At 38.4% G+C, this 17744-nt stretch overlaps 1 protein-coding gene across 1 annotated transcript; it reads right to left on the bottom strand.

Annotated features, from left to right (window-relative positions):
* Window positions 1–1921: 1921 nt before the first annotated feature.
* On the bottom strand, window positions 1922–16918 carry prtfdc1a (phosphoribosyl transferase domain containing 1a). Its single transcript, XM_086306679.1, has 10 exons — window positions 16798–16918; window positions 16567–16655; window positions 16026–16132; window positions 15114–15297; window positions 11807–11872; window positions 9541–9558; window positions 6523–6605; window positions 6117–6163; window positions 4644–4720; window positions 1922–2123 (listed from the first exon to the last, which is right to left on the bottom strand). The coding sequence occupies exons 2-10, from the start codon at window positions 16615–16617 to the stop codon at window positions 2076–2078; spliced, it is 681 nt and encodes a 226-aa protein (XP_086162805.1). The 5' UTR covers window positions 16618–16655; window positions 16798–16918; the 3' UTR covers window positions 1922–2075.
* Between the last annotated feature and the right edge of the window lie 826 nt (window positions 16919–17744).

The following is a 17744-nucleotide window of genomic DNA, read 5'->3' as shown; positions in this document are numbered from 1 at the left end:
GTCTGTCGATACGCACAATTGACTCCTTTAGACTTAAACCTCACTATGAGTGTGTGTGTGTGTTTGTTTGTAGAGAAGGTTCCTCTAGACTGCAGATATTTTAATGTGGCAAGTGTAGAGCAAGCCTTTTTTCCGGAAATCAGGAGCTCAGACAGTAAACATACATACATAATATAAATATGCAGTGATTCTTTGCGGCTCAATCACACTAAAGTAAAAGGCCTCATGAGTAGGAAAAATTGATGGTTACCCGATTTTATTTTTGATCTGGGCAACCAGTTTCAATCAGAAGGTGATTACAGAGTTCGCCTGGTGAGAGACAAAGTGTCTCCATTGATTATGGTATGACTCAGACTGACTGCAATCATTCTCAGACAGAGTGGCAAAAGTTTGCAAATAATTGTTGTCTCGTTTTTAAATGCAGGTGGATTCCCAACACAACAATTTGAGTCTCTTTTCAGTAAGGGACTCGACTCATCTGGTTGCCAAATGTTTATAATTTGGTTAAATTCCTTTATGAAAGCAAGGCTGCTTTGCACTTCAACTATGACTGGCTGAGGACTATTTTTTATGACTTGTTATTCTTTAGTTTTGAACTTTTGCTTTCAATTCAGGTTTGTCTCAGTTTGTTTCCTGAGTGTGTATGCTCCTTTTAGTTTAGTTTTTTTTTTTTTGACCAAGCTACTAAACACTAAAGCTAAGGGCATTTCCTGTATATATATATATATATATATATATATATATATATATATATATATATATATATATATATATATATACATATATATATATATATATATATATATATATACATATATATATAAATTAAAATTTACTTTATTTAAAATGAGAGTGTGGCTTCCCATGATGCACTGTGTGTTTCTCTTTGACTTACTATGAGTTTATACACCACTCCTCATTTATTATTGTAGTTATTCATTAGTTATAATTCATTTTAGGTCCTGTTTGCCTTCTCTCATGCCCAACCGGTCAAGGGAGATGGCAAAGCCTCTCTGAGCCTGCTTCTGTTGGAGGTTTCTTCCTGTTAAAAGGTATTTTTTTCTTCCCACTGTTGCCAAGCGTTTGCTCATAGGGGGTCATCAATAATTGTTGGGGTTTTCTCTCTATCATTGTAAGACCTTTACCTTACAATATCAAGCACCTTGAGGTGACTTTGGTTGTGATAAGGCGCTATACAAATCAAAATGAATTGAATGGTTTTAGTATTTTAGCACAAATATTCCACATGTTATGGTACTGTAATCTTTATGTGGTTAGGTAAAATTTCTCATTGGTGTTGGCCACATACAGTTTCCCGCTAATGTGTTTTGGCTTGAGAGTAATGTAAATGTCAGATATGACTTGAATACAAATACACATATTTATTTATAGATTAAGAAAACAAAAATTCATTTTTCTTTTAGCTAAAGAATTTTTGTTTTAAAAGTCACTCAAGTAACGTAACACTGAAATTACAATTTTGTAGTTTCCAGCTTTCATGGCACTTTTGTCAAGGCCACGTGGACTCCCATGGGCCAAGAAATTATTTTTCCTAATTAGTCAGGCTTGTGCATCTTTGCCTTACGCTCAAAGGTATTGCAACTTTTAGCAAGTGAAAGTAAAAACATCTACTGTCAAACGCTACACATACATCATCCTATATAGAGAAGGTCAAACTTACACAGGAAAAAAAAACCCCACTGACAGAAACAAGCAGATACAGTGTGGTGTGGAGATGCAGTACCCACTGTATGCTGTGGGCGTCATCCGGGTACGAGGATGCCAACGTCCATAAGCTCTCTCCATCTGTCACCAGCGTCCTGTCCTGGTGGGCGGCTTGTCTTTCTTTTATTTAACACTTTCTTTGTTGCAGTGTGAATCTCATCAACATGCAAATAAAGAATGAGGCAATAACTGAATTAAATGCCTTTTAATTCACACATAAAAACATTTCACAGTGTCCATCCAGCACTGAATTGTAATGAAGACCAACCCCCCCTCCCAAATTGTTACAGCAACGGGAGAGAAATATGTGCTGCTGTAAAACTGAGTATAACTAATGGCTTCATGTCTTCTCATATCTTGTACTTCATCTTTCCTGTTCTGCTGAGGACACAGATATGCTGAAATGACAAGGGGTGATAAAAAAACAAAACAATTAGCTTTGCGATCATTTTTACAAACTTTAAATTCCATTTGCAGCATGAAACCATAAAAACCAGCAAATTTGAAAAGAGAAGAAAGTGATCTCCAAAGATATGACTCATTCATTAATCTAGCTTCGGGTGTCCTGGGGATTCAACTCATATTTCTTCTGTGGGATGAGGACAGATAAGAGGGTAAGCTTTAACTCTGTCTGATTATCAGAGCCTAACCTCTACATTCCACAGGTCACACGCCTTCAAACTTTCATAACGAATACCACCCCCCTCAAACATGGACAAGAGCCACACACACAACCATACAGTACAAACAGTGCATGCTGCACATACTGTACGTGACTATGGGAGTCAAGCTTAGTGTTTCACATGAGTAAGAGGTAAATTCGAGGTCACGTTTCACAGATAAAAACAGCAGGGTCCATATAGATTTGAACTTATCGCTTTCAGAAAGACTTGAATTAAACTGAATTCATATCAAAAAGAAAGTGAGAATATTTACAGAGGAACAACAGCCTAAAGAAAAAAACTAATCTAAATAATCCATATGTTTTACTATATTTCCACTAAAAGTAAACAGAAATAAACCGATAGAAAAAGATTGCGCAAATGCTTGTGTAGTAATTTAAAGAAAGCAAGGAAAATACAGAGTAATTATAAATTGTGGGTCATGTGCTGAGCTTCAGCAGAAAGAATAATGATATAAAAGCACAGGAAGAGGTAATCCTTCTCAAATTAAAACATGGAACAAAAATAAAATGCATGTACATTATTATTTGAGTTCTGACCAGTGCTTATTTATTTAGCTTATTTCACTACCTTAACGCATTGTTACCTACACAGGGTTTAATATTTTTTACCTTCTGTGTTAAGCACATTGCGCTTACAGTAAGTAACCATGTGTCCTGCTCTTAGTGGTGTAATGCCATTTGGAGGTTGGAGTTTCTAGGAATTTGAACCAAGTGGATGGGGGCTTGGAAATAAGTAGTTTATCATAGGTATAGAATAATTCAACATTAAGGGTTATCTTCTGCTGTTTTTAAGACTGGGTTGTAGTTTGGTGACTATTAAAAATGTGCATTTAACAATGTGCAAAAGATAGATGATATTTGTAAAGTGTGAATAGTGTGTGGATTTGGATATTGAAGAGGAAGGCTTTGCAGGTATAGCGCTCAGTTTATTTTATGCTTGAATTAGCAGGTTGAAGCAGGATAAATGATAATGGAAAACAAAGGAGGGCAGAGAAGCTATCCTTGCCTAGAACCCCTGCGTAAAGTGAAGCACTGTGATATTAGTTCATTGGTAATAACTGCTGCCATTGGTGCTGTGCAGTCCACTCTATTCTCCAGAGGAACTTTTACATAGCTTAAAATAAAACAGCAGTCTTCTTAATCCTAACATTTAGAAGCAGTGGATAAATCTGTGTTTTTTGTTCAACTTAAAGCACTTTAGAACAATTTTTCAGATTAATATTTGTGCTACAGTTTGAATCTTGACTCAACAACAACGTACGCTCACTGTACACTGTATTTGGTACCTCTTGCTAGTACTGGGTTGGACCTCTTTTGTCTTTAGAAGTGCCTTGATTCTTCATGACACAGATTCAACAAGTTCCTGGAAACATTCCTCAGAGATTTGGGGCCGTACTGGCATGATAGCATTACACAGTTGCTGCAGAACTAGACAGCTGCACTTCTATGTGGACGCCATTGCGTTCCACCAAATCCAAAACTTGGATTGAGATCTGGTGACTGTGGAGGCTACTTGAGTACAGTGAGGTCACTGTCATGTTCAAGAAACAAGTTTGATGTGATTTAAACTCTATATTATGGTGATTTTATCCTGCTGAAAGGAGTCATCACAAGGTGGGTACACTGTGTCAGAAAAGAGCTGTGGGCCAAAGTGTGCCAAGAAAAAATGTTCATGTTCGAAGTCACCTAAGAACACTTTCCTCCCCATTTGGTTTGAACGGGTTGTCTTGACCATGGCTTCATGGCTAAACGCACTAAGTTGCTGCCATGTGATTGGCGAATTAGATATTTGTTTTAACAAGCAGTTGAACTAATGTACCTCACAAGTTGGCTAATGAGCGCTGTTTGAGATCATTTTGGGGGGTTAGTACATCAAGTCTGTTGGTTACATCTTCATACAACCCAGTAAACTCACCATTTATGGTTTATCAGGAACTGGAAAAAATAGACACAATACTTCATTCATTTTTATCTTACATGTAAAAAAATCTATCATCCATATCATTCAGTGACTCCTGTCCTGGGTGACACAGACCTCCTTGTGAACACAGACAGAAACCACCTGCTCTGAGCTACTTTGCCTACATGTAAAATCTCCTCGTGGCGGGGAGCATACCTGTTGGGTGAGTTTAGGTTTCAGGCAAAAGAAATGTCGTCTTTGATTTACTATGTTTACTCTCCCCTCCTGTCTCTTTCATCCCTTTCTCTCAGCTCTTTGGAGTGTCAGACTTACATTCAGGTCACGGAAGTATTCATTGTAGTCAAGGGCATAGCCAACAACAAACCGGTTGGGAATTTCAAATCCAACATCTGACAATGCAAACACAGACACGAATGTTAAGTATCCTGATTTGTTTAACATTAAACAAAAATTCCATGTTAGTCTTTTGACTAAACCAGGAGTGAGTGGCTGTGATATCGCACATAACAGCTAGAAATACACATTTTGATGCCTTTATTTGAACTAATTATGAGGTGTAACAAATAAATTTCAGCTCAAATTAAAGATGACTGATAGGTGTTGATGAAGCAGTCTCACCTGAATCATCACATCTGATTAAGCGAACAAGAGAAACAAGTGACACATGTTAGGAGGAAAATCTAACACCCAGAGCTTAAACTCAAAGAAAGAAAATTTAAATGAAAAGAGAAAACTAGGTATGTGACTTTTTTAATGTAGCAGACTTTTAAATTTGTGCTAATACTTCTGAGTACCCTGCTGTAAGCTGCTGTAAACTTTTATTTTTAAATACCAGTATCTAGAGCTGAAAAGTTAAGCTAAAGATGATGTGAGAAAATCTGCAACACCTCCACTAGCCACAGGAGGCCAGTTCACAGTTCAAAGCTTGGTTCAAAAAATTGTTTTTTCATTTGATTTGGACATAAAAGGACTGTCTTTGATGCTTTTTGTGTTTCCAGTGCTTCTATTTTAGTGTGTTAGTGTGTGTGTGAGAATGTTAGACACAGCGCTTAGGTATAGGAAAAAGTGCTTATATGAATATGCATGTGAATGAGGCATGTAGTAAAGATCTGTGCATAAGCGAATTACTGCAAATCCTAATGAACAACATTAGCAACATTGTAAAGAAGAGTGGGTTCAAATTCCTCCACAACAAAGTGAAAGACTGATAAAATCCCACATAAAATGATGACTTGCTAAAGATTGTTTTACAAGCTAAAAAATCATGGAGTGTACTTAGTTTTAACCTACTGTTCCTGCATTTTGGCTTAGTTTTTCTATTACACATAAAGACGTGGCGTAGATCATGTATGATTGTTCATATGAGGTTGTATTTAGGTCATTTCAGAACCTGCTAAAGACTAGATCATTTTGATTATGTCCTGATATGCAAGGCTTTAGAGTTCAACAAGAGTATACTTTCTTTTTCCTATGACTGCAGCCAGTAGTTAATATTTGTAACCTAAAGCTATATCTTGTTTGTTTAATTTGTTCAAAAACTGACTTCCTGAACTCCAGGAGGTCACTTACTTGTGTCATGTGGCAAGGCACCTTGAACACACACTTCTTTTGTATTTTGGGATTAATTATGGGAGGACTATCAGGTCAGGACACTTCCCTAATAACGAACAATTTGCTAAATTATCTCAACTTTGAAAAAAGTGAAAGAATAAGAATAAATGAAAAAGACTGGCAAGTAGGGTACGGTGTGGGTGCTACGAAGGTTAAAACAAAGAGCATAGTTACAGTCTGTCAGACTTTCAGCCATGTTAGGGAGCCTCTTCACAAGCAGCCTGAAATACAAAATAATAACGTTAATTACCCTCAAATGTTAAATGATGTATGCAATATCAAAAAGTTGACTTTTTCAGTTTAATTTCAAGACATTTATTGGTCCAAAAACCATGGTGATAAGACAAAGACTTGAATATTTTTAAAAATGTACATTTTTGGAGTGTTTTCACAATCCAGAGGAAATAAACTTTCAACATGAACCATGTGTGAGAGATGTTTATCATGTTTCTGTGATCTCGGGAATGCATAGGAACAGCCCACAGACACGAGATAGCAGTGACTGTGGACAAGTGATATCTTCTTGTGCTTGTCACACGCTTGACATTTCCTTTACAGGGGAAAACACAGACTGGCTCACCCTGCGACCTTGACCATCTTGGGTTCAAAGGTCTCCACATGCTTCAGAAGGGCCTTCATGGTCTTTCCTGTGTCAACTATGGCCTGAGGGGAGGGAAGAGCAAAGGAAGAGAGGAAGAGATTTGGAGGAAAGAACGTGGGATATATGAGAGTAAAAAAAAGATCAAGATACAGTACTATGCAAAAGTCTTGAGCCACAACTGATTTCTTTATATTTTGCTTGCCAGGAGGAGGCAGATTTTTTTGTACTTTTAAAGTTTTTCAGGCTTTATGAAGGTCTTTTAAACTTTGCCTTTGGACATTGGCTGGTTTTCATGTGTTCAGTCCTTGCACACGTCCATCAGAGGAATTCTGAGACAATTTATGAGCAGCCTGTCACAAAAACACTTTTCACTATGAAAAATGCCAAAGATAATGCAATTGAGGTGTTTCCCAAAGAACTCTTAGGAGGACACCAACCTGATAAGTGGACAAAAGAAGAAGAAGCAGGTCTCATAAAGCTACATATAGCAGATGGACAGAATCTGAAAGTCATGTCATTAAGAATTAGGAAGAAAATCCAGCAAAGACTTGACACAAGACCTTAGAGATCCATGTGACCCTTCTGTTGATCCATGCGTTTGTTAAAACCTCGTCAGAAATGGTCACGGTCGAATGGGGAACACTAGCAATATTATAGAAGCAGTGTGGGGTCTTTGAATAGCTTCCTGAAGCCTGGAGAAATATTCCTGAAGACTACTTAAAGAAATGAAAAGAAAGCTTGCTCAAGAAAGTTCAGACTGTGTTGAAGAATGAAAAAAGCAAAAAACAAATATTGACTTTCAAGCTTGTTAGAACTGTACAAAGACTGTTTTTGTGTTATATACTGTATTTTTATTTATGCTTAGACAAATCTCAATAAATTTCTGCACCTATTTCCCATTTTCCCAGAAATATAAAAAGGAATGAGGGGTAGCTCAAGACTTTTGCACAGATATTGATCAACTGAAATAGGTAAATGCATTGATGAGCGATTAATGAATACATGAGTGGCATCTGAGAGAGGATTTCCAGTTACAGTGGGGAAAAAAAGTATTTAGTCAGCCACCGATTGTGCAAGTTCCCCCACTTAAAATGATGACAGAGGTCAGTAATTTGCACCAGAGGTACACTTCAACTGTGAGAGACAGAATGTGAAAAAAAATCCATGAATTCACATGGTAGGATTTGTAAAGAATTTATTCGTAAATTAGGGTGGAAAATAAGTATTTGGTCACCTCAAACAAGGAAAATCTCTGGCTCTCACAGACCTGTAACGTCTTCTGTAAGAAGCTTTTCTGTCCCCCACTCGTTACCTGTATGAATGGCACCTGTTTGAACTCATCATCTGTATAAAAGACACCTGTCCACAGCCTCAAACAGTCAGACTCCAAACTCCGCCATGGCCAAGACCAAAGAGCTTTCGAAGGACACCAGGAAAAGTATTGTAGACCTGCACCAGACTGGGAAGAGTGAATCTACAATAGGCAAGCAGCTTGGTGTGAAAAAATCAACTGTGGGAGCAATCATCAGAAAATGGAAGACATACAAGACCACTGATAATCTCCCTCGATCTGGGGCTCCACGCAAGATCTCATCCCGTGGGGTCAAAATGATCATGAGAACGGTGAGCAAAGATCCCAGAACCACACGGGGGGACCTGGTGAATGACCTGCAGAGAGCTGGGACCAAAGTAACAAAGGTCACCATCAGTAACACACTACAACGGCAGGGAATCAAATCCCGCAGTGCCAGACGTGTTCCGCTGCTGAAGCCAGTGCATGTCCAGGCCCGTCTGAAGTTTGCCAGAGAGCACATGGATGATACAGCAGAGGATTGGGAGAATGTCATGTGGTCAGATGAAACCAAAGTAGAACTTTTTGGTATAAACTCAACTCGTCGTGTTTGGAGGAAGAAGAATACTGAGTTGCATCCCAAGAACACCATACCTACTGTGAAGCATGGGGGTGGAAACATCATGCTATGGGGCTGTTTTTCTGCCAAGGGGACAGGACGACTGATCCGTGTTAAGGACAGAATGAATGGGGCCATGTATCGTGAGATTTTGAGCCAAAACCTCCTTCCATCAGTGAGAACTTTGAAGATGAAACGAGGCTGGGTCTTCCAACATGACAATGATCCAAAACACACCGCCCGGGCAACAAAGGAGTGGCTCTGTAAGAAGCATTTGAAAGCCCTGGAGTGGCCTAGCCAGTCTCCAGACCTCAACCCCATAGAAAATCTGTGGCGGGAGTTGAAAGTCCGTGTTGCTCGGCGACAGCCCCAAAACATCACTGCTCTCGAGAAGATCTGCATGGAGGAATGGGCCAAAATACCAACTACTGTGTGTGCAAACCTGGTAAAGACCTATAGTAAACGTTTGACCTCTGTTATTGCCAACAAAGGTTATGTTACAAAGTATTGAGTTGTATTTTTGTTATTGACCAAATACTTATTTTCCACCCTGATTTACGAATAAATTCTTTACAAATCCTACCATGTGGATTCATGGATTTTTTTTTTCACATTCTGTCTCTCACAGTTGAAGTGTACCTCTGGTGCAAATTACTGACCTCTGTCATCATTTTAGGTGGGGGAACTTGCACAATCGGTGGCTGACTAAATACTTTTTTGCCCCACTGTACTTAAAACTTTTCTGTTACATTCATTTAAGAGCTAAGATATCGTATAACTGAGAAAGATTACATTGAGCTTGAGCAGCTGTTCGTTGTTTTGCATCTGAAGCTATCAGAGCATGCTTTTTTTTCATGTTCTTATGTGTGTCTGAATCTAGTCCAGAAACCTTCACAACTGGAACATGATCCCAAAGAGGAACAGAATGAGTTTTTTCCCCCTACGTTGACATCAACAACAACAACAACAACAACAACAACAACAACAACGACTTTTCAAAAGTAAATGATGTCTCAAAGGGGGCAGAAATGGTTCTAATTGAAGGGATTTATCCGACAAAAATAGAAAAACATACACACACACTCACCTCAACAATGAGCACACTCTTGGTAACATGTGAAAAACAAGGAAAGAAAAAGATTAGAGAACGGTCACCTTTGAATTTTAATACTGTTCAAGCAAAGCAAAAATAAAGGCGGTGTTGTGTCTTTGAATTTCTTAGAGATGGTATCTATAGCAGCGATGTTGGCAGTATTTTTAGCGCCTGAACAAAAACACAGACGACTCATTCTCTTCTCCTCAGTAATGAACATCTGTGTCTACAGTGAGCAAAAGTCACTTCGGAGCTGCACACTTTCACTGCTGCACACTTTCAAATGAATTCTTGTTTCCTTGGCTGGGTGTATGGGACTCTTTGTGAGAGCGGTGGAGAGTATCTATGGTTTTGGGGAGAGTGATCGCAGAGAATGCGGGCGCCTGGCCAGTGTTCCCAGTCTACACCTGAACACTCTTGCATAATGCTTAATAGGAACAAGTAAAGAACACAAGAACTACAGCACAACATACCTGTCTTACTGCCTGCTGCAAACTATGGAGCCAGTTGGGCAACAAATATGCACTGGCAATTATTTCACTGTGTATGGCATCATTGGCTGGGATTTTATGATTCTCCTAGGATCTGTAAATGAGATGTTTTGACTTGTTTTTGTAATTACATTTTTGGGAACCTTGGGAATCACTTGTAATGTTTACCAAGTTAAAGCTGGTAAACATTACAACGTTTTTCTTTTTTTCTGGGGGGGACAAAACATGTCAGAAACCTGCTAATTGAGATTTTTGCTTTTATTTCAGTGAGGCATGCATTCAGTACATGGCCAGTTGGAACAAACAAGGCTTTCAGGTCATCCAACTTTTAACGTTTTGTGATTCAAGTGATCTAAGAGGGAACTAGTTGTCTGCACCTCCTCAAGTCTCTGTTTTCAGGCTTTTGAAAATCCATCCCAGTTGTGTCAAACATACGGCCAGTGGACCAGGACTGGCCGTGCAAAGACTCCAATTTTGCCCACTGGATGGCTTTAGAAAATGTGAAAGAGGGCATACACTTTTGAACTTTTAAGGTATTTTTATATTTTTTTGTTTTGAAAAACTGAGATATGCTGTTGAAATTGTGCCATTTCTTATATTAAGATATCTCAGGGATTAAATGTGTGACAGAAAGAGGTATTTCACTTGTCCGATCCACTTAAGATCAAACTGAGCTGTATGTGACTCACGATAAAAAAATTAGTTTGACATCCCCGATTTAACCTGAAGGAGGAGAGCTATATTTTCCTGATTTAGACCCACTGCAATTTTACCTTTCTTAGTTTATTCTTTAAATATTGTAACACCTTTTAATTACCATTAGAAGGAATAAGTGTTAATTTATCACTGAAATAGTGACCCGGCGATGGCGCCAGAGGAAAATTCAGAAACTTAATTGGCTGTGGGTCATCCTGTGCACCAAACTTTGTGCAGATGCCCCCTGTGATGCGAATCAAAGTAGTAGTAGTATCATTAATATGGTCATCTCAGGCACAGCTCTGTGTTCATGTCACCTCACAGATCAACATAACATTTACATCACTGAGCTGACATTATGCTGGCATCATCACAAAGAAACTCATACTCGAATTGGAACTGAGCCTCAGAAATATTTCGCCGAGGAAATGATGATGACTGATGATTAGTTTTGTTGATAATGTATGAGACTTGTGGGAGGCTTGTGTGTAACATTTCCGTCCAGAGGAAGAATTATGACAAGAGCACCAACATTTTTTTTCCCCAAATGATTCATGCTTTCTGTGTAAGGTGCCTGTCAGATTTTCTGTTTTTATTCCCTCTGACCTTCTTAACCGAAGTGAAAATATATTGTAGCTAAAGCACATTTTGACAGCTAACTTTAAAGAATTCAACATCAGTGGTTTTTTTTTACTCCAGGGTAATACCTCACAATGCCACAGACTGTTCTTACAGGCTCCTCAGTCCTCCCTGCCAGGGATTAGCAGGGACAAACAGTCAATAAATCTGCCTTCTTCATTTGCCTGAAATCTCTGATTCATGGCCAGCCTGGAGACTGTAGGACAATATGGTGAGCAAGCCTCAAAAGTCAGAGCATAACGGTGTGGTCTTGTCTAAGACTAAGTCTAACAAATGTAACTGTGTGACTTTGATCACTTGGGAAAAAATTCTACCTAAAGACAGATTAACTGACAGCTCCCTCTTGAGGCTAGGGTAGTTTCTTTTAAAACAGCATGTAAAAATATCCTTATCCCATGTCATTATCCTGACTTTGCTTAATTACAAACACACACCTTTCCACGCAGAAAAGACAGATCTCGGCATCCTATGATGTGCAGGTCCTCTGTTGATTGGTCATTCTGGTGAGAAGATGAAAAGAGGGCAGTTAATTTTTATTTTGCAACCCAGCAATTGTAATTTTTGCCCTTTTTGTTACTCCATGGTTCCTGTTAATTACAATAAATTGCCTTTAACTGTGATTTACAGTCAGGGATATTTGCAGCAACCTCAATTAACTGCATTGGTTTTCAAAATTTGTTTTTGCTCAAGCCACACCAAAATTTCAAGGCACACCCATTCTCATAATTGGAGAAAATGGCCTCTAAGTCATCTGGAATATCAGCAGTTCTTCATTTGCTGCTATTGTCAGATGAAGGAACTTGCAGGAATACAGATCCTTACATCTGCAATAAACTCCACTTGTATATAACTTGCATCAATCTTGTTATCAGATACTTTTTTGGTGTCTGAATGCGTGAATGAGTGTATCTTAATAACTCCTTTCAGCAAATGATACACTTGGGCAGAAGGCTGTCAACCCCAGTCCAGGTGAAGCGTAGCTTTTGCAGTAGTGTCTTTTGACAGTTTCTTTTGCGGGGTTTTCTCCACACATGATAGTGATTATTTGACTTCAATAACCAGGGCCTCTAATCAGGGAATTTCATGTGTTCTAATATAGCACATCTAAATTACATTTGTTACTTTTTGTACAGTGACAACACAAATGCTTAGTTGACACAAAATCTAAGGCACACTATTTGGGAACCACTGTGTTAAAAAAGCAAACAGATCCTGACAGGCTTGAAAAAGGGTCAGAAAATATAATAATTTAGTAAAAGTAATGGATAAGCAGTAGAGAATATCCATTGAAAAGAAATACACATTAATGATAAAATTATATGGTATATTAAAGTGATTAAATGATTGTAAAATCTCACTAAATATTTTGCTAACAGTTATAATTATTAGCTAACAGCTAACACTAGATAAAAAATTATCTAAACATTCACACAGATATTTGAAATGCAGTAATTTCTTAAAACTATGAATAAAAAGCTTTTTTTCTAAATAGACTAGCAGCTATATGTTAACTAATGGTATGAATCAACAGCTAACTGCTAGCTAATGGTATGAATCAACAGCTAACTGCTAGCTAATGCTACAAACAAAATTGTTAGGATAGAAAATAATGAATGCTTGATCAGTAAGCTTAATGAAATGTATCACTATTATATGATGCACCTGCAAAAACAGGGGCGTAAGAACACTAAAAAAATACCGTTCTTGCTAATATAATAGGAACGCTATGGGTGGTTTCAAAAATTTTAATTGTAATCCAAGATCGGTTGAACTCGAACTGGCTGAACTTGGATTTAAACATGAAGGTGTTTTTACTTCATCAGACAGGCCACCATGGGAACATCAGAAAAGAAGATATAGTGATACAGGGATATATATATATATATATATATATATATATATATATATATATATATATATATGTATATAGTTACCACTGTGTGGTACATAACTGCACATAGGGAGACATATTTCACAAAGTCTTTGAGATAAAATGTCCTGAACATAAACAAAGATATGAACTCTGAGGAAGCATGGTATTTAAAGCTTTTAAGAATGAAAGCTTTGAAGTTAGACTTGGGCTGCTATAGATGCATCACTCGGATAAGAGCAGCAGTGACGTGGACAAAATCCTGGCCTGGGGCAGGTCACATGTCTCCATCATGATCTGCGAGATTGACTAATGACATTATCACTCAAACACACAGTCCTACAGTGCAGTAACAGCAACCGCTACCCCAAGCCATGTTGTTGACATCAAAATACAATGATCAGGAATCAGATGAACTTTAATATAAGATTATACTTTTGTATGGTCTCTTAACTTGTCATCATATCTTTTCAGATTTAAGGTTGATTTCTGCCAGTTTTGTACTTTTGTCTTAATTTTCTGTAGCCTTCACAGAGTTAAATAAAGCTCTAGTAAGTTGAACTTATTTTGGTATTATTTAAATAACTCATTCAACCTTGCCCTAAGAAAAATAAAAACCTTATTTTCTTAATATCGTGGAACATCACAGCATCACTAGGCTGTCCTCGCTGCTTTAACCTCCACGAAAGCCAGTGAATCCTCCCCCGTGCTCAAAAGGGACTAAAAAAATGTGACCACATGTAGAGAAAAACAAATCACATCCTTTCAGATGTGCTGCTTGCCAAAACACACCACAATAAAACAAGTGACTTTGCCGACAGTTGATATAATTGTTACCACTGCTGCGTCGTTCCACAGTTTATGCATTCCAGGTGTTGGACTCCATCATGACATGAGCAGTTTTTCTTGGCAGCAACAGCTGCACCAATTAGCAGACTGCTATTTTCATGACCTGAGCTATGCAGTCACTCCACAATGAGTCGTCCTTGAGTTGCCCTGTGTGAATGTTTCACATTAAACATGAACAACAGTGACATCTGGTGGCTCTGGCTAAAGTCTGCGTTGAAAGCAGGGCTTCCGCAAAAATTGTGGTCATTATCATTTAAGATTTTGTTTTACTTTTATTTATTTAAGGTTAAAATAACAAAAAAGCACAGTAAAAATGCATGTTCCACTTCCTGATAGGAGATTGGAATCCTCACATTGCTTGCTTCGTCTGTTTACACAACATATTCAGTCAATTGACTGATATAAAACTGCAAAGGAAGTCCTCCCAGGTGGAAAGCTAGAACCAAGAATATTTCACTAATATTTGAGCTGGAGTGTATAAGAAGGAAAAAAATGGGACGATGTGATTAAAGCATGTAATATGTTGTAATGTTTTGACATTTGCCATGTGTTCATTAGTTTGTAAATCCTCAGTTTACCTACTGCCATGTTGTTTTTCAGCCAGAAGTGATCACATCTGGATGAAATGATGGAGTTCCAAGTTATCAGCCCACAGTGGCAAGCTTGGTTAACAAGGTGCATCCATAAACTTTATGGGTTCATTGCACAGACAGAGATGTCTTGTAATTTGTGATAGCAGCATATGGCTAAACTACTACACCTTTACTCATTTACAGACTTTTTGCCATGTGATTTGGCAGATAGTTACTCCAATAGGCACCTACACCTCAATTAAAATTAAGAGGTCCAGTTCTGAGACTTGATGGAGAGCTCAAAGCTACGTGAAACATTCCTAACTTAAAGCATTAATTAAATGTAAAAATCTAACAGCGTACCTGTCACACCATAGGGTGGAGATGCTGGGCAAAATGCCCTTTGAGGCAATTTATGAAAGTTTTTTCATAGATTGCTGCACTACCCACCAGGTAGCTCTTCAGACGGATGAACTCTACTTGGGTCTCCAGGTACTTGTTGGAGTTCCGGCCGAGAATCTTGATGAACTCCACCAGATCTGCACAGAATTTGTAGCCTCCCTTCAGAACACACAGGACCATTATGTTGTCATCCCGAAAGTCATCCATGATGTAGTGGGCCAGGCGTTCGGTCCTGCAAGAGCAAATCAAATCATACTACAAATGAGAACACTCAGAGATCGCAGCCCCCTCCTAAGGGCAACAGCCCTTTGATGTTTCATGCCTTTTAGTTTGATGTTTTATGCTGTCAGCATTGTTAATATAGAAATCTAGGATAGCATATAATGTTTTCGTGTCATTGTAAAGCAACATAACGTTGTATTGGGAAAATAATAAGCTCAAACAAAGATTGTCCTCCTTTGACCTGTGATGTTGAACGCTACATTCTGAAATAGTGTATTTTATTTTCTTTACTCGTATGCCTCATTAGGGGCGATTGTGGCTCAAGAGTTGGGAGTTCGCCAAGGTTCGAGCCCCGGGTTGAACAGTCTCGGTCGTTGTGTCCTTGAGCAAGACACTACACCCGTTGCCTACTGGTGGTGGTCAGAGGGCTGGGTGGCGCCAGGGTCCGGCAGCCTCGCCTCTGTCAGTGCGCCCCAGGGTGGCTGTGGCTACAATGTAGCTTGCCATCACCAGTGAGTGAATGGGTGGATGACTGGTTGTGTAAAGTGCTTTGGGGTCCTTGGGGACTAGAAAAGTGCTATATAAATACAGGCCATTTACCATACGATTGGAGCAGAAGTGGCTGAAATCTTTTGTTGTCAATAAGCTGTAAAAATGTGACATTTTAACATATATTCACGCAGCGTGTGATTTTACGAAATTTTATGACATCATTGTGATGTTGTAGGCCTTTCTTACCTATTCATGATTACCCCATGTGGAATGTAAATACTCTCGATGTCATCATGGTAGTGCTCAGGATAGGTGAACAGGTCCAGACTGTAGCCTGGCCAATCATCTTTTATCTAGGACAGGCAAATTATTGTCAGGACCGATTATTGGCAGTATAAACATATGCTGGGAAGATACAACAATACATACATACATACATATGCTACAATCATTATAGTGTGATGATGTTTGTTTTAATCAATTATTTATATTTATTTAATTTACGTTACTATAAAATTGCTTTGCTTTTTCATTTTAGTTTCATTTAGTTGACTTGTGTGTCTTGATAAACAAAAAAATTTGGAAGTTATATATTTTTTTAAATCTCTGAATTAAAAAAAAACAACTAAAATTGAAAGCAGACAGTCGTCTTTACTGCTTTGTTTATTACAAAACCACAAAAGATATTAAGTAGCAAAAACGGGAATAATAGCCTCTAATAGCCGTAAAAGTAACTACCAAACAATACTTTAGCACTATAGATGTTTAAACGTGGTGTTAAACATACCACAATTCTTTTTTTTATCTCTGCATTGTCCATCTGTAGCAGTGCTGACATTGTGGCACAACTTATAGGTGAATCCACGTGAAAGTGACCTTAAGTGAAAACACAAAAACAGCTTACTTCCTTCTGAACAAGACAAAAGTGGTAACACGTAGAGAAACATTTCTTCAAATACGACCTTCACTAACATCCAGAGCAACATCTCTAATCTGTTGTTAACAAATCATCACTTACTGTTACTGTTGCCTTCTTTTCAGCGCCCACTCACAAAGCAGAGAGGGAAAATAGGAAGGCGAGGCATCCAGACGAGTCCCAGCCAGCCTCATGGGCTGTGCGATCACGCTTGAGTCATTTGTGCAAAAGGAAAGCGTTGTTTTGGTTGTGGAGATTTACATGGATAATCAGCTTCATGTGATGCTGTGCTGGCTCGTGGCCGCATCGCAGGCCACTGCAGACGGGGGAAGGGGGAAAGAAATCTAACAACAAATGATTGGTTCAGTACGTAAGCAGTAAATTTTATTCAGTTTTCTGAGGGATTATACTTTTTAAGGAACACAATAAGAAATTATTTGTCATTTAATAAATGCTTAAATTTTAGCTCTGGATTTATGTATTCACAGAAGGAGAAAAGAAGAGCTAGACTTGAAAATCCACTTGAATGAAGGGCTGCTCAGTGACAGTAAAAATTGTAATTGCAATTACTTTGGTCGATATTGAGATCACAACAATGTAATGTGATTACTTTGGGGAAATAGTGGGTAATTCATCAGAAAAAACAAAATGAGAAATGTGACCTGAAGTAAACACAGCCACAGCCTTGTGGGGGAGTGAATTTGGGATTTCATGGAGGACACTTGTAAATGAGAACTAAGGGGCTGAGATCACGTTGTTCTGATACTTATTGAAAGCCAAAATCCATTCGTTTTCTTAACTCCTTATCCAATTTAGTGTTGTGAAAAGGCTGGACCTGCTGTTATAAAGTTAAATTTGGGGTGCACCTTGAACAGCTTGCCAATCCATCAAAAGGCTAACAGCAAGAGACAGATCACCATTCAAATGAAGGCCAAATTTCATTTAACAAGCATGTCATTGGACTGTGGGAGGAAGCTGGAGAACCAAAGAAAACCCACACAGAAAGGCACCAAGTGACTGATAGATTTAAACTCGAGACCTCCTTGCTA

This window comes from Aulonocara sp. 'chitande type north' Nkhata Bay, linkage group LG9 (genome assembly GCF_057382095.1).
Source record: "Aulonocara sp. 'chitande type north' Nkhata Bay isolate Kocher_YH1m ecotype deep benthic linkage group LG9, A_spYH_male_GT1.1, whole genome shotgun sequence".
In the NCBI taxonomy this organism is placed as follows: domain Eukaryota; kingdom Metazoa; phylum Chordata; class Actinopteri; order Cichliformes; family Cichlidae; genus Aulonocara; species Aulonocara sp. 'chitande type north' Nkhata Bay.
This window is presented reverse-complemented; position numbering and strand designations above follow the sequence as displayed.

Bases quoted from the DNA above. Each gene is read 5' to 3' on its own strand.
- prtfdc1a (XM_086306679.1), bottom strand. From the start codon at position 16,617: ATGTCAGCACTGCTACAGATGGACAATGCAGAGATAAAAAAAAGAATT. The intron at 15,298-16,025 runs GTAAGAAAGGCC...TTGCTCTTGCAG, and splicing joins CATGGGGTAATCATGAATAG to GACCGAACGCCTGGCCCACT. The intron at 11,873-15,113 runs GTGGGTAGTGCA...TCTTCTCACCAG, and splicing joins TCCGTCTGAAGAGCTACCTG to AATGACCAATCAACAGAGGA.